Source organism: Rhinopithecus roxellana, chromosome 9 (genome assembly GCF_007565055.1).
Source record: "Rhinopithecus roxellana isolate Shanxi Qingling chromosome 9, ASM756505v1, whole genome shotgun sequence".
Classification (NCBI taxonomy): domain Eukaryota; kingdom Metazoa; phylum Chordata; class Mammalia; order Primates; family Cercopithecidae; genus Rhinopithecus; species Rhinopithecus roxellana.
In genome coordinates, this window is record NC_044557.1 from 10952927 (window position 1) to 10979590 (window position 26664).

The 26664-nt window shown below is 40.1% G+C and overlaps 2 protein-coding genes across 3 annotated transcripts in view; one reads left to right on the forward strand and one right to left on the reverse strand.

Annotated features, from left to right (window-relative positions):
- Nucleotides 1–316: 316 nt before the first annotated feature.
- Nucleotides 317–2799, reverse strand: LOC104666972 (translation initiation factor IF-2-like). Its single transcript, XM_010369136.2, has one exon. The coding sequence runs from the start codon at nt 2701–2703 to the stop codon at nt 2179–2181; it is 525 nt and encodes a 174-aa protein (XP_010367438.1). The 5' UTR covers nt 2704–2799; the 3' UTR covers nt 317–2178.
- RB1CC1 (RB1 inducible coiled-coil 1) overlaps nt 1909–26664 on the forward strand; it is an 88667-nt gene continuing 63911 nt past the window's right edge. The window contains exon 1 of one of the 2 annotated variants that reach the window (XM_030937526.1): nt 1909–2300. The gene's annotated coding sequence lies outside the window, so the exon portion shown is untranslated. The remainder of the gene's footprint in view (nt 2301–26664) is intronic. The other variant, XM_030937525.1, reaches the window with a different exon arrangement.

Consider the following 26664-nt stretch of genomic DNA (forward strand, 5'->3'; position numbering starts at 1 on the left):
AATTTATTGGGATTAAGAGGGAAGGTTAGGACTGAATTCATTTTCCAAAGAAAAAAGTCAGACAACATTTACTATTTACCAGATTATCACTGGCATATTTCAGCAATTTTTTTTTTTTTTTTTTTTTTTTTGAGACAGGGCAACACTCTGTTGCCCAGGCTAGGAATGCGGTGGTGCCATGATGGTTCACTGCAGCCTCGACCTCCTGGGCTCAACTGATCCTCCCACCTCGGCTTTCTGAGTAACTGGGACTACAGGTGCGCACCACCACGCCTAGCTAATTTTTGTGTTTTTTTTTTTTTTATAGAGAAGGGGGTTTCACCACGTTGCCCAGGCTGGTCTCGAACTCCTGGGCTCAAGCAGTCCTCCTGCCTCGGCCTCCCAAAGTTCTAGGATTACAGGTGTGAGCCACTGCACCAACCTCCAGCAAGATTTTTACATTCTAAATTGGGTTATATTTGTAATAATGAATGTCACTAATAAGAGGAAGTGTCTAAGTACCAATATGTTCTTTACATGCCTCATACTGCTGTTTTTCTTTTCTTTCTTTTTGTTTTCATTCTTGGTCATACTGCTGTTTTTCTTAGCCAATTTTCTAGCCAAACTCCTCCTCACCACTTATTTTATGTATACTGATTACTATGCTGTACTACTAAATTTGGCTCTTGTCTTGCCAGTTCACACCTTCTCCTAAGGCATAATAACCATTTACTGCTTAATTTTCGCTTTTGTGCTTTATCTTGCTGGGGTGGTATAATAAAATTCCAGCTTAACTGAGTAAGTAAAATGGCTTGCCAATGATGATAAGGACCAGATTTGTTTGGGATATGTAGCAGCACAAATTTAAAAGTAAATAAATAAAACAAGCCTATCTCAATCCTAACTTCCAGACACTGGTTAGGGTGACTGAAAACTGAAATTGTTCATGCTAACCAACGTTTTACAGTTTCCACGTAACATTTTGTTCAGTTTGGTGCCTTCTTGTGCCTCTTATTTTTACAAACACAACTCAGAAGTCCTGATGACTTTAGAGAAGGCACATCCAAGTTTTTACTCATTCCAGGATATTTCTGGATATAGCAGGAATTTGAAAACTATTATGTAATTATTCTACCTGTAACATCTGCTCATCAGATTTTAATATTCAAGCCTTGTGGCTTCAAGTCATTGCCTGTGACTGATCATCTTTACAAATGCAAGAGTCCGCTGAAACTGTCTCCCACCCACTAGGGTGCTCATACCAACAGCTAACCCACTAGACCCACTACAAGATTCAGTATTTGTAAAGCTGAAAACGTGGTTGTGGCGTTTACATTTTCATTCCGATCGGCCTAGCCTTCGCTCTCTTCTCTCTTGGATGTTTTCTTGCCTTACCTGGTCTGAGAAAAAAATGTGCCGCCCAACCCTTGCAGAGTTAACACGGGGACGCTTGCCAGCTGCGTGCAGTCCCGGCGGTCTGGATACGCGGGGAGGTGGCGGCAGGAACGCCTGGGCCAGGCGCTGGTACGTTATCCCGTTACAGACGTTGGCCTAGTCCGCAGGTTGCCCCTGGAGAGGGGACGGGGACACCAGGCCCTCGACTGGCTCCGCTCCTCCGCGGCAGGCTGAGGGAGACAAGCTCTCTTTCGCCTGGGGACGATCCAAAGTTTGGTGGGTCGGCCTTAGTCAGGGCCTACTCGCTGTCGCAAAGAAGGTCAAACTCACCTTGGGAAAGTACGCGCCGGGACGGCAGCTAGCACCATAACAGGCAGCCCCAGCGGCGTCTCCCAGGGTCAGCCCAGGACAGCCAACATGCCCCGCCGCCCGAGAGCCGGAGGCGGGGCCGCCCCCTTCCCGGCAGGCTGCCGACTTCCGGACCTGCGTAGACGCCTATCTGCGCCTCCAGGCGCGCCCCTCCCCCGGCAGGCCGTTTCCCGGCATGCGCCGCGGAGGAAGAGACGGAGTCGACAATAACAAACCAAGCCGCGGCGGTGTCCGCGGCCCTGCCGAGCCCTCGGCGTTGCCTCAGGGTCCCCCAGTTGCCTGGGCCCCTCGGCTCTGACAGGCCGTGGCCTTCTGTCCCCCGGCCCCAGACCCAGAGCCGAGGGGCCTGCCCGCGTCCTTCTCCGCCCGGACCCCTCCCTCCTGCCTAGAGTTCGGGGCCGCGGCGGGCGGGCGCCCGGGACGCCGGCGGTTGTGTCAGCTTAGTGGTGCCGAATGGGCGGTTGGTAGCCGCCGCCGAGGACTAGGCGGCGGCGGAAAATGGTGCCGGGGGTCGCTGGCTCTGCTGCTGCCGCCGGCGAAGGAGGAGGCGCTGCCGGGTAAGTGTCGCCGCCGCCCGTGTCCCCTTCCCCCATCTGGCACAGCGGTCGCGCGGCGGGCCCTGGCACGGTGGGCCGGGGTCGCGGGGTCCAGGGTTCCGGCCGGCCCGAACCCGGCCCCCCGCGCAGGTGTGTGCACCCGAGGGCCCCGGCGCCTCCCGCCCCGGCAGGTGTTGCCCACTGGCCGCCTTCCCGGCGCGAGAGCCCCTTTGGAGACAAAAGTGGTTCGAGTCGATGCTCCACCAGGCTGCTGGGGGTGTGGGTCGGACTGTCTCGTTGCGGGGCTGCCTGCGGCTTTCTCGGACGGAGCCTTGGGATCCCTTCCTCTGCGCTGCCGGTCAGCACCCGGCCTAGTTGCCGGAGTGGCCGAGGGCGGGGGACGTCCGAACCTCCCGAGACACATCCTGACTTGTGCTCATCGCTGCCAGGGATCAGCCCTTAATTCTGTGTTGGACTCGAGAAACAGGAGAGTGGAGTTTGGCCGAGGCCGAACGAAGCTCACCGAGTGGGAGTAACGGAGAGATGATGTCTTTGTCCCGACCCCAGAGTGCGAGGATCGGTATAAAGTTACTCCTAGGAATGACTCAGCCTGCGCCCGCCCCACGGATAGATTTGGGATGGGCGTGCACGCGGATTTTACAGCTTCCTTGGTAGAAACAAAAATACAGTAACCAACAGTAGAAATGGCAGCTTCTGAATGGAATATCTCTATATAGTTTCTTCCACCGCCTGGTGGATGTGCTGTGTTTACTGTTTATGGTTTCGTAATCTAGTCTTTTCCATCATGACTCTTTGAAGTGTGGTCATACCTTGAAGTAGTGTAGACCTGGGTGCCAAAGAAGACTCGTGTGCTCACTGTTGATAAAGAGTCACGTTACTACGAGACATTCAGCCAGATGGGAATGTTCTCAAGTCTGCTGCAAACATTTAAAGTGTACCTATTTGCTAACCATTTTATTATGTAGTTTCTTAAATTTTTATGTTTTGATGAAGCTTTTATGATTTAAACGTAGGTTTGGACAGTTAGCAATTTAGGAAGACATTTAAATAGATTTAATTGTGTGTTTAATCAAGAATGTTATTACATTTTGGTAGACGATAAAAAAGAGGGTCCTTCCACTTCTGATCAGATAAAACTCTGAGAAGCCAAAGGACTACTGAGGGAGGTGGCTGATTTTATTTTTTGGATTATTGGATCTATAAGCAGACCATTGCTAGGAATGTGAAAATATGTTCGTTTTTTATATTTGTTGTAACAGAATATAGCCCTAATGAAGATATTTTGTCAATAACATTCCTGTCATGTCTTTTAATGTTTGTGATTGTGTTCAAAACCTGGATAAAGTTTTATGCCAGGGATGCTTTAGGCACATAATGCTTATGTGTAGAAACCTCTGTTGATGGAAAGTGGATATTGATGTAGTTCATGTTTTAAAAATAATTTTATTTGGTCTATTTTGAACTTTTTATGGTAATCAAGATATGATTATTTATGTACCTAATCCTTTATATGTTTGTTATTGGACGACAGGGAAGACAATGAAGCGGTACTTTTGTCCCTGAGTTTTCTTTTAGCTCTTGCTGCCGAACACAAGATCAGGATGCATGGCAGATTTACTCTTAGCAAATCAAGTTCATAAAGGCAGAGGACACAAGACTTGTTTTCGAAATTTTGAACCTAAAGTTTGATTGTTAGCCTGAGAAAAGTTTTTAGACTCTATTTAAGATTAACTTAAAAATTTTAATCATGCATTCAGCAAATATTTGAGTACCTACATGCTTTACTTTGCAGATGTGTATGTCTTATGAATACCTTTTTAAAAGAATGGCTGATAAAATGTTTTCATTCAGGTAATGATATTTTCTAACTCCAGTTACACTTTTCTTTTGTAGTAATACTGGCCTAAGACACTTAGATGAAAATCTAGCAATCCCTTTCAACACACTTTCACGATTCTTTTATTATCTTTTTACCACTGTGATGTTTTTGAACTAGTTGCATGAGGAACATAAAAATGTTTAAGTCATTATTCTTGAGTAGAGACGGGGTTTTACCATGTTGGCCAGTCTGGTCTTGAACTCCTGACCTCAGGTGATCTGCCTGCCTTGGACTCCCAAAGCCCAGCCACTGATTGACTTTTGAATAAAGGCCCAAGAGAAGTAAGAGGTGTAAGTGTGTGACTCTCTTGAAAGGAATTTTTGGTGGAAGAAGCAGTAAGTGGAACGGCTCTTGATATACATGGCATATACAAAGAAAAATGAAGTTACTGAAGCTGGGCTAATATGAGAGAGGGGATAGTATTGGAAGATTGGGGGACTCTGCATATCCAGGTTGGGAAGTCATGGTAAGGAAACTAATGTACTCTAATTCAGCATGTACAAAGGCCTACAGGTGAATTCAAGTAAACCCAGCATGGCTGGAAAGCAGTTGAAGCCAAATTCATCTCATTTATTCCTGAAATGCTAATTGAACCCCTGCAGCATACTCTTTTAGCTTCAGCAGTGCAACAGTGAATAAGAAATACATATTGGTCTAAATATATTTATTTATAGGAAATGGGCAACCACTGGAAATTTTAATGGACATAAATGACAAATGCAGATTACTTTGAGGATGTAGAATAGATAAAAGACTAGCCAAGCGGATTGAATAGTGCTACGTTGATGAGTTTTTGCTTAACTCACATAGGTAAAAGGATGTAAAGATTACTTGTCTCTGATTCTTTAATTATTATGGACCAAATCAGCTTAATTTGACTGTAAACTGTACCCCCATTGTTTAGGGCCCTGAGAGGATGGCATTTCTTTCCATCCCTTTGTGAAGTTCTGGTTCTGTTGGATTACTTTTTGTAAATGCAGTACTTGAGTGGCTCCAAGTACCCTCTTTCCTGGGTTAATTTGTTTCTGCTTTCATAGCTGTTTAGTGAGTGCTTTGAGGATTGTGGAATAACAATCCTCACCCATTTTTTTTTTCATCCATGATTTTTTTCCACCCGTGATTTTGCTCTTTTGAATTCTCATATTTTATTGGCTTGTAATTGTGCTAGGAGATGAAAATAATTGTGATCCATTTCCTTTTTTTGTCACTGATTTGAGACTGTTCACTCATTTTTTCCTTCACATTCCACACATTATACTTGTTCAGTAACTTTTCAGCATACCTGTTGAAATATTAATTCACTACCATATTATTATTATAGTAATATAATGGCTTTTAGTAATTGTTTTACTGCAAATGCCAGATTTGGGCAGGCTGGTTTAATATTGTTATATGTTTATAGATAATCTTGGTTTAATAGAATGCAGCTAATTCTACATTTTCTTTTTTTCCCCATCTTCCCTGTGTTATATAATTCTGTATTTGATATATAGATAATTTTGGTTTAACTCTTAAATTCCATTATGAAATAAAACACGCAACTAGAAAATTTTCACTAAAATCATGCATTTTGTGTAGTTTTTATAAATGATAGGGACACCAAAATGTGTAATGCATTCATATGTAGTGATACAGAAAGATTTCTGTTATTTTATGCAGTTCAAGCAAAGTCCATAGTAGTATGTAGGGTGTAACCTCATTTTTATAAAACCATATTGCCTGAGTATACACATATACTTCCTTTACACCTAGGGAAAAAAACTTAAGGGTGTACTCCAAAGTATTTTTCATTTTTGTTTTAAACATATTCGTGTTCTGCTATTTGTACCTCGTTTGCTGTCTTTGGGCACTACCTTTATAAATGGTCGCTTCATTCTTTTGGTGAAATTGCTTGTCTAGTTTATAGACAAGGAATATATTTAGGAAGTCTGAACTTTTATGAAAAATGTTTTCTTTCAGGGAAATGTTAGGAAAATGCCTGACCTACTCATCTTTCATTCTTTTTCTTTCTTTTTCTTGGCAGAGAAGAGGTAGGATCAGATTAGAATACATCTGATTTGGGGAGATCGATACCCAGTTTTCAGTCCCTGGGCAACCTAGACACTCCATTTGTGGAGGACACTATCTCCATTGATGCAGTAGCCCGTGACCCCTCAGTGAGGGAGAATTGCTAATAATTGCAGTTTACAGAACTAGAGATCAGGCAAAATTATTTCCAATCATCTTTTCTCTCTGAAGGTTTTAGTCCACTTTAGGGTTATCTAAGTCTCGCTTTCTGTTCAGCTGGAAAGCATCTTGAAGATATTTGTATTCCAGGCACCTAGCAGTGTCTGGCTTATGTCACATGCCCCCAAAATAGTGGATGAATAATGAATGTGTCCAGTTTTGAAGGTCAGAGATTGTCATTGGGGTGTCCCCCGTCACCTTCTCATATAAGGAAGCAAATTCTGTTTTTTTGTTTGTTTGTTTTCGTTTTTTTAGGCAGAGTCTTACTCTGTCGCCCAGGCAGGAGTGCAGTGGTGTGATCTAGGCTCACTACAACCACTGCTTCCTGGGCACAGGTGATCCTCCCACCTCAGCCTCCCAGTAGGTGGGATTACAGGCACGCACTACCACTGTGGATTAATTTTTGTATTCTTGTAGAGGCGGGGTTTCACCATGTTGCCCAGGCTTGAACTCCTGGCCTGAAGTGAGCCACCCACCTCGGCCTCCCAAAGTGCTGGGATTGCAGGCATGAGCCACCGTGTCCAGCCTAATTCTAAGTTTTGACTGTATTAGAATAGTTGACAGTAAGGCTGGGATAATTGACTATCATCGTGGTGGTAATCTCTCAAGAGAAAATTGTAAATTAATATCCAGTTGATAAGTTGGATAGATTTTAATGAGTATGTGAGATACTTTCTGGTTCTTTTCCTCAAATATGGGTATATATGGATTCAGTTGTTACCCCTGTACATCTGGAAACAAATGCACTGGGGTCAGTATATTTTTATTTTTATTTGTTTTTTTTAAGATGGAGTTTCACTGTTGTTGCCCAGGCTGGAGTGCAGTGATGCAATCTCAGCTCACCACAACCTCCAACTCCTGGGTTCAAGCGATTCCTCTGTCTCAGCCTCCCGAGTAGCTGGGATTACAGGCATGCGCCGCCACACTCAGATAATTTTGTGTTTTTAGTAGAGATGGGATTTCTCCATGTTGGTCAGGCTGGTCTCGAACTCCCGACCTCAGGTGATCCGCCCACCTCGGCCTCCCAAAGTGCTGGGTGGCATGAGCCACCGCACCATGTTGGACCAATGTTTTTTTAAATACATCTCTCTTCTCCCCTTCATTTATAGCTGACTGTATCCCAGGAGGATTTAGGAGGAACAGATGTCCTCATAATGAGAGATAGGTTTTTTCCCCCCAGATAAGAGAATTCCTGCTATCTTATATTAACTACTTAAGAGTTCTGTAAATTCAGAGAAGGGAGAAAGAATACTGTAGGCCACCTGTGATAAGGGAAGACTTCCCAGAAGTGGTAATAGGACAATACTTGGACTTTTATTTGTTTTTTGTTTTTGTTTTTGTTTTGAGTTGGAGTCTCGCTCTGTCGCCCAGGCTGGAGTGCAGTAGGGCGATCTCTGGGTTCACGTCATTCTCTCGCCTCAGCCTCCCAAGTGACTGGGACTACAGGCTCCCGCCACCACGCCCGGCAAATTTTTTTGTATTTTTAGTAGAGACGGAGTTTCACTGTGTTAACCAGGATAGTCTCAGTCTCCTGACATCATGATCCACCCCCACTCGGCCTACCAAAGTGCTGGGATTACAGGCCTGAGCCACCGCACCCGGCAATACTTGGACTTTTAAAGATGAGTAAAATTCAAATAAGCAAAGATGGGGGTATTTTACCTGGCAGGAGTATGTAAAGTGAGGGTATAGGTTTGTCATGTAAGGGAATAGTTGATGATACTGCTATAAAAATAAACTGGGGTTAATTATGAAGTTCTTGAGTGCTGGAGTTTAATTAAAGTCATAATTGCCACCATTTTTAAAGCTGTTAGTATATTACTAGCACTGTAAAGGAGTCTGAAGTACATTATTGCTATCCTTCTCATCTCTGTGAAAGGTATTGTTGCAATTTATAGATTGTTAACTGATGTGTAGAGGTTACCTGAGCTTCAGTGAGATAGATGGTATTCAAATACAAGTAAATTTTGTTCCTAAGTCTGCCATTTTTTATGTTAATCTAGCCTATGTCAAGTTGGCAAATTCACATGCTAAGAGGGGTGGGCAGATAGTGCAATTAAGTGAAACTGTCTGAGTACTGAACCAGAGGTGACAAGGAGAGTGTAGCTGTAAAGGAACCACAGATTTGTGCCCTGCTATAGGCAGCAGTAAGGTGGTAGGGAAGATATTTGAGGGAAGCAGCCTGACTACCTTGGCTGTAACTGTTAGGGAGTATTTAGGAAGGATTTAAGCAGGATAGAGATTTAAAGGCAGAGATAAGAGGTTGCAGGCTCCTAAGTAAGGGTTATGTCATTGGAAAATGAGGGGTTGGATTAGAAAGGAAAAAATGGGTAGGACTTGGACAGAAATAACTGAAGCCTGGTCCATTGTCACTTTGGAAAGTTTGTTTAAAAAAAAAGAAAGAAAAGAAAAATAACTGAAGTCTGGGGCAGTAGTAGAATGATAGTTTATTGACAATGAATCAATTAGGAAGAGATGTAAAGGAAAAGCACCGAATTTAAATTTAGACATGTTGAGTTTGAGGTAACAGTAGGATTTCCAGTTGGAAATATGTAGCATCAGTTACTGCTAGTTCTGAACTCAGAACAGAGATCTGGATCAGTCAATAACGGTAACTGATGTTTGTATTTCACTTTATGATATGCTTAACTTCCATATATGTGTAGATTATTCGTTAGATCGTGACCACAACCCTGTGAGACAGGTACTTTTTCCTTTTTGTGATCAAATGAAAAAACTTGTTAGGTGAAGTCAGTCCAGGTCACATCGGGCCAGGACTTGAATACAATTCTTTTGATTCCAAATCTCATGTTCTTTTCACAGTTCTATTCTCGCTCTTCCGTCTACATAAAGCTAACAGTTGGGGCGTGGTAACTCATGCCTTTATTCCCAGAACTTCCAGAGGCCGAGGTTGACAGATCACTTGAGGTCAGGAGTTTGAGACCAGCCTGGCCAGCAAAACCCTGTCTCTACTAAAAATAAAAAAAAAATTAGCTGGGTGTGGTGGGGTGCCTATAATCCCAGCTACTCTGGAGGCTGAGGAGAGAGAATCTCTTGAACCTGGGAGGCGGAGGCTGCAATGAGCTGAGATCACACCTCTGCACCCAGTCCCTGGGTGACTGAGTGAAAGTCTCAAAAAAAAAAAAAAAAAAAAAAAAAAAACAGTTGGAAGACTAAACATGAATGACCATTTAGGGAAGGCTAGATTTAGAATGGGAGTGGGGCAGAACTCCCCTAGGACCTCAGATTGGGACTGAAATGGGGAAAGCAGGTGGGAATCTTTGTCTTGCTCTCTTGATGGGACTAACTCTTCTGGGGCAACAAATTCAGGTTATTTCTTTGTAATGTGTAGGGTGTCATCTGTTTTTTTTTTTTTTAATGGATATAAGTTTTTTCCCATCTAATTATAAATGTGATTTTTAAAAAAAGTGGGAGAAAGTAAAAGTCGGCATCCAGAGATAGCCAGTGTTAAAAAGATTGCTATTAAATTGATCCAGACTTTTTAAGTGCTTGTATATACATATGTTCTCCTCTGCATTAGTTGTAAAAATAAAATCCACAAACAGAATCATATAACATACACTATAAATTTCTTTTCTTACTGATCAATATGTATAGATCAAAGCAAACATTTTTAAATGTCTAAAATTTGACACCTTACAGGGTTGTGTCATAATTTATTATTTTTTTAGAGAGAGGATCTTGCTGGGTCACCCAGCTCCCAGGCTCGAGCAAACCGTATCCACCTGCCTCAACCTGAGTAGCTAGGACTATAGACATAATTTATTTAACCAACCTCCATTGATAGTTTTAAAATTTATCATTTTTAAAAGTAATAGTATAATGAAAACCATTACATATATATATATATATACCTTTGTACACTTGTCTCATTCTTTGCTTCCAGTACATTCCCAGAAGTAGAATTGCTGGTTTGTACATTCTAAATTTTGATACATAGTGCCAGATTAAATTTCCTTAAAAGTTGTACCAGTTTATATTTTTGTCAGAAATGTGCCAGTGGACCCACTGTTAATCTTGTCAACACTTAGCACTTATTTTAATCATCAGTAATAATCTGAAGGGTAAAAAGTGGTACCTTATTGATGTTTTAGTTCTCATTAGTGAATATGTACCTCCAGATAGTTTATTTTTCTTCATGTTATGGATAGCCATTTGTCATAATACCATTGCATGAAAAGTTGATCCTTTCTCCCGAATTTGAACTCTCGCTGTTATTGTGTAGATGTACGTGTGTATGTATGCGTATACATATACAAAGATCAATTTGGATCTATTCAGTTTCATGCATTATGTTTATTAATGTACCATGATTCCTACTAACTTGTTAACTACTCTGTGAGTTATGAGTATGTTTGACATGCTTTGACAATTGTTCTCTCATCCGAAGTCTCAGTATATATGGTAGGCAGTTTATAGTAATTCTTAGTGTGCAGAAACTAAAGACTGTTTAAGCAGAGGGTCAAATAATTTAAGAAAATGTTGTTTCAGTTGTTGAGTTACTAACCTGTTCCTTTTAATTTAGAATTGGCTTGTGTTAACTTGTATAGTATTAAGTATGGTTTCATTTTATAAAAGTTAAGAAAGGACTTTATATAAAATGAGCATCAGGTCAAATTTTAGGAAATCGTGACGATTTGGTGAAAAGTAATACTTATGTACTAGGCTTATATTTATATAAGGCTTATAAAGTTACTTTATAATACCTTGAATAGCAGTTGATTTCTATGCTTCTACCTTACTTAACAATTACATGCAATAACTTTAGTTCTAGATCATAGAGATTCACCCACTTACAGGATTTAATGGATTTTACGTAAATTAGGGGGACATGTACATAATAAGCATTCCCAAAGTTGTAAGTTAATAAAAGAATTAGCTCCTTTAAATGTTTGTTTTCTTAAAAGAAATCATTGGTTTATTAAGTTTATCCTCTTAAGTTTTTAGTAATGTGATCAGTGAGGGTAAACTGTCAGTTCCTAGTTGGAACTTGATTTTACATATCCTTTTATTTTTTTTTTATTTTTTATGTTTTCATGTCACCTTTGTGTGAATTCTTGTCCATTCTTTCTCAGTCTAACTTTTGCATACTTCTCTTCTTGTTAGTATTATTGAACTACTTGGAAGGCAGGTAATGTGCTATTGATTACTCTTCGGCATTAGCACACAATAAATTTCTTAAAATTAGTGTTTGTTCAGTGTGTTAGACTCATGTTTAATATATTATTTGACTATTTATAGAAGATCAGAAGAATAATCTAGTGTACCCCTTTATGTTTTAAGATGAGGAAACTGAGATTCAGAGAAATTGGATAACTCCTCAAAACCACAGGAGTAAAGATGTGAAGCTACGGCTAAAAACCAGACCTCTTATTTCTGCCCAAGTATTTTTTTTATTTCAGGGTGACCAAATATGTATTTGGTTACTAATGTCCCTTTTTGTTGAATGTTTTTAACAATTGTGACGTACAAAGGAGAGAATTCAGCTTCATGGGATCATTTTGATAGCATATAGAAGTATGTAACGTAAAGTATACAGTCTAGTAAATAAATAGAGACAGTGTTCCTGTGAATTCTCTTTGAGCAACTTTCTGATTTTACAGTTTTGGTTGCTGTAGTCCTTATCCATGGTTTTGACTTCAAACATTTATTGACTCTTTACTATCCCTAGGTAGTATGTTGGTGGCATTGAGGTATAATATGTCATGACCAAATTTTTTTTTTAGCCATTTGCAGTACAGCTTGGGCAATGTAAGTTATTTGGCAAGTGGCAAAAAAGTGTAGCAGGGCATTTATTTATGTTCTGAATACCAGTACTTATTTGAATAGTTCAAATTTGAAGTATGGGCTGTCATTACTTCAGGAACAAGACCACTGACAGCCAGTACATTAAGGAAGACTTTACGACAGAATATTTGTGAGTTCTTGGTTACAAAATGGAAGCTGTGGAATGACATGAGTAGAGGCATGAAAATCCATTTATCCATTTACCTCATTTCAGGAGATGAACCTAAATGGTGTGGAGCTTCGTGTAGGGGCCCAATTAAAGGAAATAGTGGAGTGTCAGTCTAGGGAACTTAGACTTGAATAGAAGTTATGACCCAATTAAAGGAAATAGTGGAGTGTCAGTCTAAGGAACTTATACTTGAGTAGAAGTTATGAAGCATTTTTGGTTTGGGGAGAAATAAAAACATTAAAAGAATCTAAGGTTATGTAGTTGGTGGTGTCATCTGAGATGGAATCCGCAGCTAGTAGGTGCTCAGATAGGTAATTGTTAGAGCCCGATATGCAGTAGGAAGCTCTGAATTAGATAGCTTAATGGGAATACAGTGGAAGAGAGGATACACATACTTAGTAACTGTTTATGTGGAACCAAGGAGTACTTATTCATATATGATGTTAAAACATATTAAACCAAGTTGATTACTTTTTTTTTCTTTTAATATAAGATACTGGGAACACATTGGCTGATAAAGAAACTGCTGAAAATTAACTACCTGCATGCGGTCTCTCTCTGTTACTAAGTTACTGTTTGGATTCTGCCTTGTCACTTGGTTAGAGTACTGCTAGTAGAACCCCAAGAGTACATTTGCTTATGAAACCCTGTTTATTCAACAGATGCTTTTGAGTGCTTTGTGTTATGTCACAGAGTTACTTCCTGTCCCTAGAGAACATTTTTGGATTATTTACTGTGGTTTCTTTTTTTTTTTCTGCAACAGCCATATGAGGTGGGTATGATATATATCCCCATTTACAGATTAGAGAATGGAAATTTAGACAGACGTGTATTGATGAAGGAAGTTGTTTTATTGTTTTATCTACATTTTTTATTTTTCTTTACTTTTCTTTTTTTTTTTTTTCTTGAGATGGAGTCTCACTCTGCCAACCAGCTGGAGTGCAGTGGCATGATCTCAGCTCACTGCAACCTCCACCTTCTGGGTTCAAGTGATCCTTCTGCCTCAGCCTCCTGATAGCTGAGATTACAGGCGAGAGCGACCACACTCAGCTAATTTTTTTATTTTCAGTAGAGATGGGGTTTCACCATGTTGGCCAGGTGGGTCTCGAACTCCTGACCTCAAGTGAACCTGCCTCGGCCTCCCAAAGTGCTGGAATTACAGGTGTGAATCACTGTGCCTGGCCTGTTTTTTCATCTACATTTCTTTTCCTGATAATAAAGCCGTGCAGCTCATGAATCTTCTGGAGAAGATTCATTCAATAGAATTTTATAACTTTGACTTAGATTACACAAAATTGGTCTTTATACAGGTCATATGATATTTCTTTTAATAAGAGAATTTAAAACATTAGCATGAATAAGTATATTTTACTCATCCTGGTACCCGTACAGAGTATTTAACTAATTTTATAAACCATACATTTCAATTAAAATCTGACCAACTTTTATTTTGCTTACACAAAAATCTGTATTTCCATTCACTTACTGCATACAATCTGTGAAATATAAAACAACAACAACAACAGCAACAAAAAACTTGAATGGTTCAAGTCACAAACAACTTGTTGTGTAATTATTACATGACCACATAAAGATTAATAATCCAGAGTTGAAATAACAGTTCAAGATAGAAATAGCTTTTTTGGCTGCGCAAGGTGGCTCGCGTGCCTGTAATCTCAACACTTGGGGAAGCCGAGGCAGGTGAATTACCTGAGGTCAGGAGTTTGAGACCAGCCTGGCCAACATGATGACACTCCATCTCTACTAAAAATACAAAAATTAGCTGGGCATGGTGGCAGGTGCCTGTAATCACAACTACTTGGGAGGCTGAAGCAAGAGAATCCCTTGAACCCAGGAGGTGGAGTTTGCAGTGAGCTGAGATCACACCATTGCACTCTATCCTGGGCAAGAAGAGCAAAACTCCGTCTCAAAAAAAAAAGATCTGGTCCTTCGCACATTGTTATACACATAAGGTTGTGCAGCCCTTTGAGAAAGAGACCAGTTGTGTGTGTTTCCCTAAACAACTGACTTAAGAGTCCAATTTATACAACTTACCTTTTAGAATCTTTAGTAATTAGGCACTTTGGGTGTCACCTAGGTCAGCCTCCCTCTTAATGCAGTGACAGGTCCAGGGAAATTAAATTCAAGTAAAGATTTCACTTTTCATTCCTGTGGTGATTGTTGTTAAACATTAAGATTGAGAGTGTAGTCTGAGAATAAGAAAACAATGAATATCCTTTATATTGGTTAGGCATTGGTGCAAAATGAAAGTTTGTTTTGTTTTTGTGTATACGTGTTCACTTATAGGAAACTGTAATTTTCATTATTGGCAATTGTTTCCCTTTATTTACTAAAGCATATTTAGTGTTTATGCCTTGCCATGGATACAGGGTGGTCACTCTGTGTATTAGACATTGTTTGTATGTTCTGCTCGTGTTAATGGATTGGCCGCAAATAAGATATGCCAGTGACCAGTAAGATGTACTTAGTCCAGACTTAATTAAGAAGACATTGCTGATTTTGTTTCTTTTCTTTTTGCTTTTTCTAAAGATAGAGTCTTACTCTGTTGCCTAGGCTGGAGTGCTGTGGCACAATCTGTGCTCACTGCAGCCTCAACCTCCCAGGTTCAAGCCATCCTCCTGCCTCAGCGCCCCCCCACCCCCACCCCCTGTAACTGGGGCTACAGGTGTGCGTCACCACATCTGGATAATTTTTTGTATATTTGTAGATATGGAGTCTCACCATGTTGCCCAGGTTGGTCTGGAACTCTTGGGCTCAGCAGTCCATCTGCCTTGGCCTCCCAAGGGTGCTGCCAGTGCACCCAGCATGTTGCTGATTTTCTGAGACATAATGGGAAAGAAAATTTCTCAGCTCTGTCTTACCGCAGTGAAAGACTGCCTTCAGAGTGTTTCAGTTACCTCTTCCCATCAATATGAGAAAAGATGAGTGTGAGGAATAGGTAGAGGGAAAAAAATTGAAGTTTTTTGTGTAGCATGAATTATGTGAGGCGGTGATATAGGTAATTTCTAGTATGCACATAGCTCTTGTATAGGCACTGTGCCAGTAGGTAGGTATTAGAGTAGACATGGTTCTTTACAGTAGCCTTTTATAAAATGGACTTGCTTTGGTGAAACAGCTCCTGGCATCGTTCAGACATTTTTATCCTGTTGTGTGGGTGCAGAAACACTGGGATTGTTCTATAAGCTTTCTGTTTTTGTATTTTTGTAGGTTTTTTTTTTTTTTTTTTTGAGACAAGAGTTTCGCTCTTGTCACCTGGGCTAGAGTACAGTGGCGCAGTCTCGGCTCACTGCAACCTCTGCCTCCCGGGTTCAAGCGATTCTCCTGCCTCAGCCTCCCAGGTAGCTGGGATTACAGGCATGCACCACCATGTCCAGCTAATTTTTTTTTTTTTCCCCACTAGAAACAGGGTTTCACCACGTTGGCCAGCCTGGTCTTGAACTCCTGACCTCAAGTGATCCACCTGCCCTTCCCTTCCAAAGTGCTGGGATTACAGGCATGAGCCACCACGCCCGGCTGCATTTTTATAATTCTTGCGGAAATCAAAAACACAGAAAGGCAATAGAAGAATGAGCTATGATGTACCCATCATACTGATTCAATTGTTATCACCTCGTGGCCAGTCTTGTTTCAGCTATACTTCCATCTGCTTCTCATTCTCTTGTTACTTTAGACCTGTAAATTTTGAGGAACAGATATCCCCTGTGATAGCCCTATGAGAAAGATGTTATCTCTGCTTTGGAGATAAGAAAATTGAATGCTAGGATAAATTTCTTTTCTAAAACCACCCAGCTTGTAAGTGGCAGAATAAGAATTTTAACCAGGTCCTCTGCAGTCAGTTGTTTTTCCTTCTGTTTAGGTCAGATTATAACCAACGAGGGTGGTGTATTCTGACAGCAGCTAAATGTTTTACTGGAGTATTTAGTATTTACTCGAGTAATTTAGTACCTACAGACACTTGTTACTTGTTTTGCGTTAGGGTTAGATAAGAGTTAGATTTTTTCCTTTCCTCTGCATTCTTTTTGACCATTTAAAAAATCATATTTAAGATCGGGTGTGGTCGTTCATGCCTGTAATCTCAGCACTTTGGGAGGCTGAGGCGGACAGATCATCTGAGGTGAGGAGTTCCAGACCAGTCTAGCCAAGATGGGGAAACCCTGCCTTACTCAAAATACAAAACAATTAGCTGGGTGTGGTGGCAGGTGCCTGTAGTCCCAGCTACTCCTGAGGCTGAGGCAGGAGAATCCCTTGAAATCAGGAAGGGAAGGTTGCAGTGAACTGAGATCACACCACTGCACTCCACCCTGGGCAACAGAGTGAGACTATCTCAAAAAAAAAAAAAAAAAAAATCACATTGCATGTATTGTAAGCCTTGTTAGAAGTTATTCTCTGGCCGGGCACGGTGACTCACGCCTATAATCCCAGCACTTTGGGAGGCCGAGGTGGGTCGGATCACGAATTCAGGAGATGGTTACCATCTTGGCTAACACAGTGAAACCCCGTCTCTACTAAAAAATACACAAATTTAGCCAGGCGTGGTGGCAGGCACCTGTAGTCCCAGCTACTCGGGAGGCTGAGGCGGGAGGCGGAGCTTCCAGTGAGCCAAGATGGCATGACTGCACTTCAGCCTGGACGACAGAGCGAGAGTCAATCTCAAAAAAAAAAAAAAAAGTTATTCTCTAATATTTTAAAATTTCTATTCAAGACAACCCTGGGCAACATGGAGAAACCCCATCTCTACAAAAAAAAAAAATACAAAAAATTAGCTGGGCATGGTGGTGCATGCCTATAGTCCCAGTTACTTGGGAGGCTTAGGTGGGAGGATCACTTGACCCAGGGAGGTTGAGGTTTCTGTGAGCTGTGATCCTGCCACTATACTGTAGCCTGGGTAACAGGACGAGGTCACATCTTAAAAAATGTGTAAATAAACAAAATCAAATTTTTAGTTTTTATCTATAACATTTTAAATCCTGTCTTAAAATATGAATAATAAAAGAATGGGTAGACAAATATTTATTACTAATAAACATAGGAAAGTGTCTTGTGTATGCTTTAACTATATTTCAAATTTTTTCCCTAAAATTGATTTTCATGGTACAGTTATTGGCTTAAGGAAATGAGATTTTACAAAACCTTTGCTTACCTACCTCCACAAACACCAGTTGCTTTCCAGAAACATAATTATTTCAAGTACATTCCGACCTGTATTATAAATGTTGAATGTGATTAAAATACTTTTTCTAAGTGTTTTATTATGGAAATTTGCAAACGTATATAAAAGTAGAGAGAATGTTACAGTGAACGTAATATAGGCATCTCACTTGCTTTAATAAGTACCAACAGTTTGCCAATCTCACCTTTCTACTGCCCAACTAATTCTGTTCTTTCCTTCCAGCCTTCCTTCCTTCACTTATTTTTGCTGGACTAGTTTGAAGCAAGACTCAGGCATCATTTTACACACTAATTTTTCAGAGTTCATTTTTTGTTACAACAATGCCATTATCATCCAAATGAAAGTAATTGTAATTCTTTAATCTGATACCCTGTCCATACTTAGATTTGCACATTTGTCCCAAAAATGTCTTTATACGTTGTTTTGAGTCAGGATCCAGGATCCAAACAAGTTCACACGTGGCATTTGTTTATTTTGTCTCTTCCATCTTTTTTAGTTTATATGTCTTCTCTCTTTTTTTTTCTTTTTAGAAACCATTTGTTGAAGAAACAAAGTCATTGTTCTGTGGAATGCTTATTATGAATTTAGCTGATTGATCATAATGTTTCTTTTTCTTTATAGTCCATATTTCCTAGAAACTGGAAACCATGGGTACATATAGATGCTTGATTAAATTCAGGTTTAATTTTTCAGAGGTGGGCTGAGGTGGCATGAAAACTTTTTACTTGGGCTGTGTCCAGTTGAATCACTGTTAGCTGGAGTTTTTCCACATAAATGGACTGAAATACGTATCTTTTTCGTTTCATTTTGTTTTGTTTTGAGATGGTCTCTCTCTTGCCCAAGCTGGAGTGCAGTGGTGTGGTCTTGGCTCACTGCATCCTCCATCCCCCAGGCTGAAACGATCCTCCCACCTCAGCCTCACACGTAGTTGGGAGTACAGGTGTGCACCACCATGCCTGGCTAATTTTTGTATATTTTGTAGAGATAGGGTTTTGCCATGTTACCCAGGCTGGTCTTGAACTCCTGAGCTCAAGTGATCAGCCTGTTTCGGCCTCCCAAAGTGCTGGGATTACAGATGTGAGCCACCGTGCCCAGCTATCCAAAATACATTTCATATAGGAAAGACAGTGCTTAATTTCTTTGCTTTTTCAGTTTTTGTGATGGGTTCTGTCTTAGCTCACTGAGGTTTTTTGTTTTTGTTTTTTTGAGTATCATTATGCAACATGGATTTTTACAGGTTTTTGCCATTCAGTTATTTGTACTCATTCTTTTGATGCTCAGACTGTCCCATCATAGCCAGTAGAGACCATTTAAAGTTGTTTTCCTTGCCTGTTTGACCTGATCTCTTTAGTCTTTGATAGTTGTCTTGCTATCAAAGATGTTCCAGGCTTATGTGATTGGTACATTTTCTACTTCAGACATTTAGCATTAGCCACTTCTCCGAAGGTTCTTTTTAGAAACCATGGTAGGCTGGTTGTGGTGGCTCACACCTGTAATCCCAGCACTTTGGGAGGCTGAGGCAGGTGGATCATGAGGTCAGCAGTTCAAGACCATCCTGGCCAACATGGCGAAACCCCATCTCTCCAAAAGTACAAAAATTAGCTGGGCGTGGTGATGTGCGCCTGTAATCCCAGCTACTTAGGAAGCTGAGGCAGGAGGCTTGAACCCAGGAGGCAGAAGTTGCAGTGAGCCGAGATTGTGCCATTGCACTCCAGGCTGGGCGACAAGAGCAAGACTCTGTCTCAAAAACAAACCAGAACAAAACAAAAACCATAGTATGAGTGTGCAGTGAGTTTAGCCAACTCTACAGTTAGAAGGAATAGTTTCACAAAACTGCCCTCATTTCAGATACTAGCTGCAAGTTTGGCAGTACCCAGAACCCACCCTCACTTCAAACCAGCTGACTACAAACTCACAGATTCCCCATATCTACCCTCTCTTTGGAGAATTCACTAGAACAGGTCAGGGAACTCAGGAAAGCACTATACTCACAATTATACTTTTATTAGAGGGATACACAAATTAAAATCAGGCAAAAGAAAATAGGCAGAGAGCAGAATCTGGAAGGGGTCCAAACTCAGAGCTTCTGGACATCATTGCTGGTGGAGTCATGGACAGTATTACCTTCTCTTGGCCACAACGTGTGACAGTATACAGAGTATTGCTCACTAGGGAAGCTCACCTGAGTCTTTGGTGTCCAGAGTTTATTAGGGCTTGATCCTGTACTGTTTACATGACTGACCTTTAGTCTCTAGCCCTTCCTGGAGGTCAGACCAGTGTCTTTAGTCAGTAGTTCCTCTGGAGGTCAGAACTGAACTGATCCATGAGTCACATTGCTACACTGACGTGACTGAAGCCCTGAGTCAAACAAAGACAGTTCGATCTGGCAGGACATTACAGGGGCCCAGAGATTACCTCGCAGTAAAGGGCAAAGGCCAGACCTTTCTTTGGTCAGTGTTAATTCTTCACCGCCTGTTGTGCTGTGGGTACTTTTCTTATTTATACTAGTATTTCTAAAGTACTTTTTACTTCTTTATACATTTTATTTCTTTTCTCTTGCGTTGAAAACCTTGGAATCTTAGGTCGAAAATCTTGCTTGCTTGGTAGGTGAAAAATATTGTCTTCTCTTTAGATTTGTATTTCTTTGATTACTGAAGAGGCCTCAGTATTTTCCACATTTGTTAACCATTTAATAACCTACCCATGCCCTTTGCCTATTTATCTGTTGTGAGTCTTTGTGATTTTCTTATTTATAGGAACTCTTACTAAAAAGCTAATAGTAATCCTTAGTCACTTGTTATTGTCATTCTCACCAGCAGTCACATCTTTGGATATTTGAATTAAATGATGGGTGGCAGGTATGGAAAACAACTTCCTCTTTTTGGTTTTCTACCCTTTCCTCTCCCACTAAGCTAGAATACCAGTCATTCTGTGATCAGTCCTGGGTCTATCATCTGTTAGAAAGAAAACTGGGAAATTGGGTCTGTCTCCTGGCAGAACTTCTTTGTATTGTTGCTGTCACTTCCATATGATGGAAGTGCTGCTTGCCAGGAGATTCAGTCCTTCACTAGTAGATGCCTGGTATTAACTAAGGTATGTGCAGCTCTCACTGAAGTGGCTGTAGTTGCTTAAGCTTTAGAGGAAGAGGCACACACTTTCTCTCTAAAGGATCAGATAGTTAAGTATTTTAGGCTTTACTGTCCAAGAGACAAAATTGAGGCTATGATGTGTAGATGTTTAATGTAATAAGAAAAAGACTCCCGCTTGGTCCCATTTGTCTGGGATGAGCCATCCAGGATGGTGGGCATGTTTTGTGCCCAGTTGGCATCAGTTTGAGACTATCTCTGGATCCACAAGGGACTACCCGAGGGGGATGAGCCTGGGAGTAGAGGCCAACACTATTTTACTTTCTGCTTTGAAAACAGATCCAGAATCACCCTCCTCTTCCTCCTGAAAGCCCTGTGGGAGACCATGTGACCTGTTGGGTCTTCCACTCGAGAGCCAAGATTATACTCCTCACTCCCCTGAAGTTACTAGCAGTAGCAGTGGAGTTCCCTATTTGTAGGTGGCCTCAGTGTGTGCCCTGGGAGTGAAGTGTGTAAGGGTGCAAAGGGGCAGCTGTCCGTGTTAAACACTCAGCTCTGTTCTTGGCTATGATAGGTAGGTTCTCCTCTGTATGTTTCTTTAGCTATGAAGTATTCAGTATGCATATTTCTAGAGAATTCCACACTGCCAGGATGACCAGGTATGGAAAAATTTCTCTCTGCTACATGCCAAGATCACCTTTTCTTTTCTTAAATTTTAAGTTAAAGGGTACCTGTGCAGAATATACAGGTTTGTCACATAGATAAACGTGCCATGGTGGTTTGCTACACAGATCATCCCATCACCTAAGTATTAAGCCCAGCACCCATTAGCTGTTCTTCCTTATGCTGTCCCTCCTCCCACCCTCCACCCTCTGACAGGCCCCAGCGAGTGTTTTTTCCCCCCACCCTACCCCCACGTGTCTATATATTCTCATCAGTAACGGGATTGCTGGGTTAAATGGTATTTCTGCCTCAAGGTCTTTGAGGAATCACCACACTGTCTTCCACAATGGTTGAACTAATTTACACTCCCACCAACAGAGTAAAAGCATTCTTTTTTCTCTACAACCTTGCCAGCATCTTGTTTTTGTTTTTTTGTTTGTTTTTTGTTTTGTTTTTTTTTTTGACTTTTTAATAATATCCATTCTGACTGGTGTAAGATGATATATCATTGTGGTTTTGCTTTACATTTCTCTAATGATCTTTGATGTTGAGCTTGTTTTTCGTGTTTGTTGGCTGCATGTATGTTTTCTTTTTCTTGTAAATTTGTTTAAGTTCCTTGGAGATGCTGGATATTAGGCCTTTGTCAGATCGATAGATTGCAAAAATTTTCTTCTATCCTGTAGGTTGTCTGTTCACTCTGATGATTGTTTTGCTGTGCAGAAGCTCTTTAGTTTAATTAGATTCCATTTGTCAATTTCTGCTTTTGTTGCCATTGCTTTTGGCTTTTTTGTCATGAAATCTTTGCAGTGCCTATGTCCGGAATGGTATTGCCTAGTTTCTTCTAGGGTTTAATAGTTTTGGGTTTTACATTTAAATCTTTAATCCATCTTGAGTTGATTTTGGTATGTGGCATAAGGAAGGGATTCCGTTTCAGTTCTGCATATGGCTAGCCGAAACTCCCAGCACCGTTTATTAAATAGGAAATCCTTTCCCCATTGCTTGTTTCTGTCAGGTTTGTGGAAGATCTGATGGTTGTAGGTGAAGATGACCTTTTCATTTATGGACACAAGGAAATCTTGTTCTCTCAGGATCTGAGTCCATGCCATTTCTTGGATGATGACTTTCCGTTGAAAACCTTACCTTGTCACATTTAAAGTGCTCTGTTATTCTACTCTTCTTATCTCATATTGAAAGCGGTTTTTTTTTGTATTGTATTTAGTAAAGGAAATTTTTTAAATGGTCACATAAAGGAGAAAATCTCAAGGGGGAAAAAGTGCTGGTATTTCTAAAGGAATAGTAAAGTCCCAAGTCATAGAATATGCTTACTACATGTAATCTTATGTAAGGAATTTTAATGTAGTATGTTCATGTTCTTTTTTCTCTGTGATCCAGCTATGGATTTTAAGTTTTGATGACTTTCTTTCTATGTGACTTTAGGAAGCAACTTCTTTGAGCCATAGTTTTGTCATTTGAATGATGCAGATAATTCTTAACCTTTCTCACTATATTTGCGAGAATATCATGTACTTCATACAGTTCTTACGTCGTGTTTCCAATCAATGGAAGCTATTGCTATGCCAACAGTATCATTATCTCTAAAGAATAAAAGCAAAGTGGAAGTATGTATTTTGGAATTTCATGTTTGTTTTTACTTAAAAAAAAAAAATGCTTTTTTGTAGCTTTTTTCCCCCTGAAAGTAGGTATCATGGAGTTTTATATCAATACAAAATTTTCATGTTGCCCACTATGATATTAACATTCATGAGAGCTGACAATTTTATTATTTTGTATTTTATTCCCAGAGTTAAGAAAATGCCTGGTACCTACTAAATTCTCAGGTGATATTTTTATTGAATGAACGTATTTATTGACCTGTGTTCACACCCCGGCTATGTTTACTTTTGTTTTGGCTTACTAAGTTTATTCCTTTAGACAAATTTAATCCGAATCATAATTTCTCATCTGCAAATGAAAACACTAATGATATGAATGTATTACATGTAATGATAAATGAAGTCATGCATGTAAAACTACTTAGCATAATGAGTGGTATACAACGAATAACTCAGTAAGTATTAGCAGTGATTATGATTTATTTTATGTGCCATATACTTAGGACATGTGAAGAAAAGAAGAGCATTTGTGGCCATGAAAGCCATGAGCATTACATTTCCTCATAGGTTACCAGTACTGGTAGACCCATGGGGAAGTGATGCCTTATGTTAGTAGTTAGATTTTTCCCTGTGCTATTCTTGGGTAGACTTTTGGTAGCTGACAGTTAGTGAGGATGTAGAGATTGAAAATTTGGAAGAGGCTTCTGATTAAAGATGCCAGTCTTAGGACTGTAAACAATGGATGAAAACATGGGAAAATGATATTGTCATTAACATCACTTAGGAGCTGTTAGAAATTTGTATACTGGAGTCAAATTTTAGGTTCTAGAGTGACAGTTATCAAAACTATCCTTGAAGTAGTTTAAATTAATTTTAACCTAAATTCCAGAGCCACTGTAATCAAAACTATCCTTAAAATAGTTTAAATTGTTCATCAAGTATGTAGACAAACTCATTCTGAAGTAGGTTTATTTCTTTCAGCTTTTTTTGGTCAGCATTGTTTATGATTGTGGTTTCTTGGGGTGAGGTGTGTGCATGTAAAATGAAGAGATTAGTGTTTGTTTAAAGGCACACAGCTGCTATAGCTTATTGGAGTTGCCCTCAGTTTGCTTTAAGTATCATGGAAGACGAGAATGGAACTGAGGTCATCTTTACTCTTTAATGATTTCTAAAGCTTCTGATATTGAAAGCAATGTATTGGCTATAGAACATGCAAAGGAAGAGTTGAACTGTCCCAGATTGGAGGAGATTAAATAGATACTATAGCTAAAAGCAATATGATGATCCTGAAATAAATCCTAGATCTGAGGAGGGGGGAGAACTACAAAGGATATTATTGGGGCAGTAGTTTGAATATGGACTGTAGATTAGATAATAATAGTGCATCAATGTTAAATTTTATGATTTGATAAATGTACTTTGGTTTTGTAGGAGAAAATTATTGCTGTTAGGTAAGACATTCTGAAGTATTTATGGATAAAGGGAAATTCTGTCTGCAAATTACTCACATGTAGTTCAGGAAAAAATATATCTCTATATGTATGTGGAGAGCATGTATGGAGTGTGCACTGATACAAGTGGTAAAGCAAATAGAACACAAGTGTTCACAGTTGGTGATCTGAGTAAGGGGGACAAGGAAGTTCTTTGTACTATTCTTGTAATTTTTCTCTAACTGTGGAATTATATCAAAACAAAGATAATATTCAAGGAAAACAAGAAAAGAAAAAACAATACCAGTGATTATTACTTAAGATTTTGTGTTTAGTCTCACAAAAATGGTGTGTCTCATTGTACTGCTTTACATCTTCTCAGTTCAGGCCTTTTCTTATCCCAGCAATACCATTTATATGTAACCCGCATAGAGGCCTCCTTTGATCCCATAAATCTAAAGTAAGTCCTTCTTCCTACCCACTCTTCTTTTGTGTGTTTATTACAACTTATATCATGTTTGTTTTGTTTTTGTTTAATGCTGCTTTCTCCTTCAAGACTGCGAACTCCATGAGGACAAAGATTATGTCTGTTTTTTTCCCCACAGAATACCCAGTCCTGGCACATAATATCAATACATGTGTTTTGGATTTGGATGAATGAATGAATGAATATTCCTTCCACTTTAGTCAGCATACCTTAGCTACCTAATCTCTGAGAAAACAAAATGCCTCTTTTTAAGCTGTAAGATAAAGCCTATGCTTTTGGATTTGGTATTCATTTACTCATTCATTCAGCAGATCTTTATTTAATACAGTCATTTGATTCCCTGCTTATCTCTAGCTTCCTTTTGTTAACATCTCTCAGATATGCATGACTTTTCTAGGTCTGCACCTTCTGGCCAGTCTTCTGTCAATCTGTTAAGTGTCTTTCTTAGTTCCCTGTCACTCTCCACATATTTCTTAGAAAGTATCACATTTATGATAATTATGCCTACTTTCCCTGGCTGTAGATACTGCTTTTTTTTTTTTTTTTAAAAGAAAGAGTCTGGCTCTGTCGCCTAGACTGGAGTATAGTGGTGTGAGCCCAGCTCACTACAACCTCCGCCTCCCAGTTCAAGCAATTCTCCTGAGTCTGGAAGAAGATGTGTGTGAGGGTAGGGCAGGTGGAAGGGGTGATCATAGCAGGCAGGGCAAATAGAATCCTAAGCAGGGAGAACTGCCCCATGAAGACTCAGAGACTTTAACAGCTGGATTTGTTTAGGGAGTTTAAGCAGTGTGGTATGTGGGACTGACAAGCTGGGAGAGGGGTAGAGAATGAGGGTGAAAGGTTGTGGTGGAAAGGAAGAGCATATTATACTTCTGTCTTCGGTGTTATCGTCGTTTAATAAAGCATTTAAAATAGTTTCCTGGGATATAATGAATACAAAGTGGTAGCTGCTGCCATAAAAGTCATAATTGTCTTGAATTTTAAAGCAGCAGAAAAACTTGAATCAACCTAGCATGTAGGAAGATTTCTTTGAAGGCGCATGGAGGTTGACGGACTGGTGATTGAGGAAATCCGTGCAGGTTGAAAACAGGGTCTGATTTAAGGCAGTAGGGATAGGAATAGGGATATCATGTGATTAAGTATTTAAATGTTAGAATTTACAGGACAAAAGGAAGACCAATCTAGGATAATATGTGAGAGACTGGGTAAATGTAGACTTCATCAACAAAGAGAGATGAAAAATTAAAGCAAGGAGGATTAAGGGGCAGAGAAGTAAAAAGCTTGGTTTTAGAAACAATAATATTGAAGAAATGCATATAGGAGATTGATTTGAATTTGTTGAGTTTGAGAGGGATTGGATAGATAGTTTAGGAAAGATTTGGGAGTCAGCAATCAACAGTAGTGGTAGCAGCAGCTATGGGAGTTAAGTGAACTCTACTACAAAGGTAAGGCGACTGAGATCCCTCCCAAATTTTGGAGAGTTGACTTATCTGCCAAATACTATGTTTTTTCTTTGACGTCCTTTTGGGGGAACCCGCCCCCAATATTTCAGTGTAGGCTCTTTGTATTTTCCATTAGTGTCGGCCAGCTGAGAAATAAAGAGAGGAATTTTACAGCTGGGCTGCTAGGGGTGACATCACATATCGGTAGGACCTTGATGCCCGCCTGCATGAGCCTCAAAACCAGCAAGTTTTTATTAAGGGTTTCAAAAGGGGTGGGGGTGTAAGGACAGGGAGTAGGTACAAGATCACATGCTTCAAAGGGCAAAAAGCAAAACTACTAGTAAGGGTCTAACAAAGATCACATACTTCT

Coding starts and splice junctions, on each gene's coding strand:
- LOC104666972 (XM_010369136.2), bottom strand. CDS start 2,703: ATGTGTCTCGGGAGGTTCGGACGTCCCCCGCCCTCGGCCACTCCGGCA.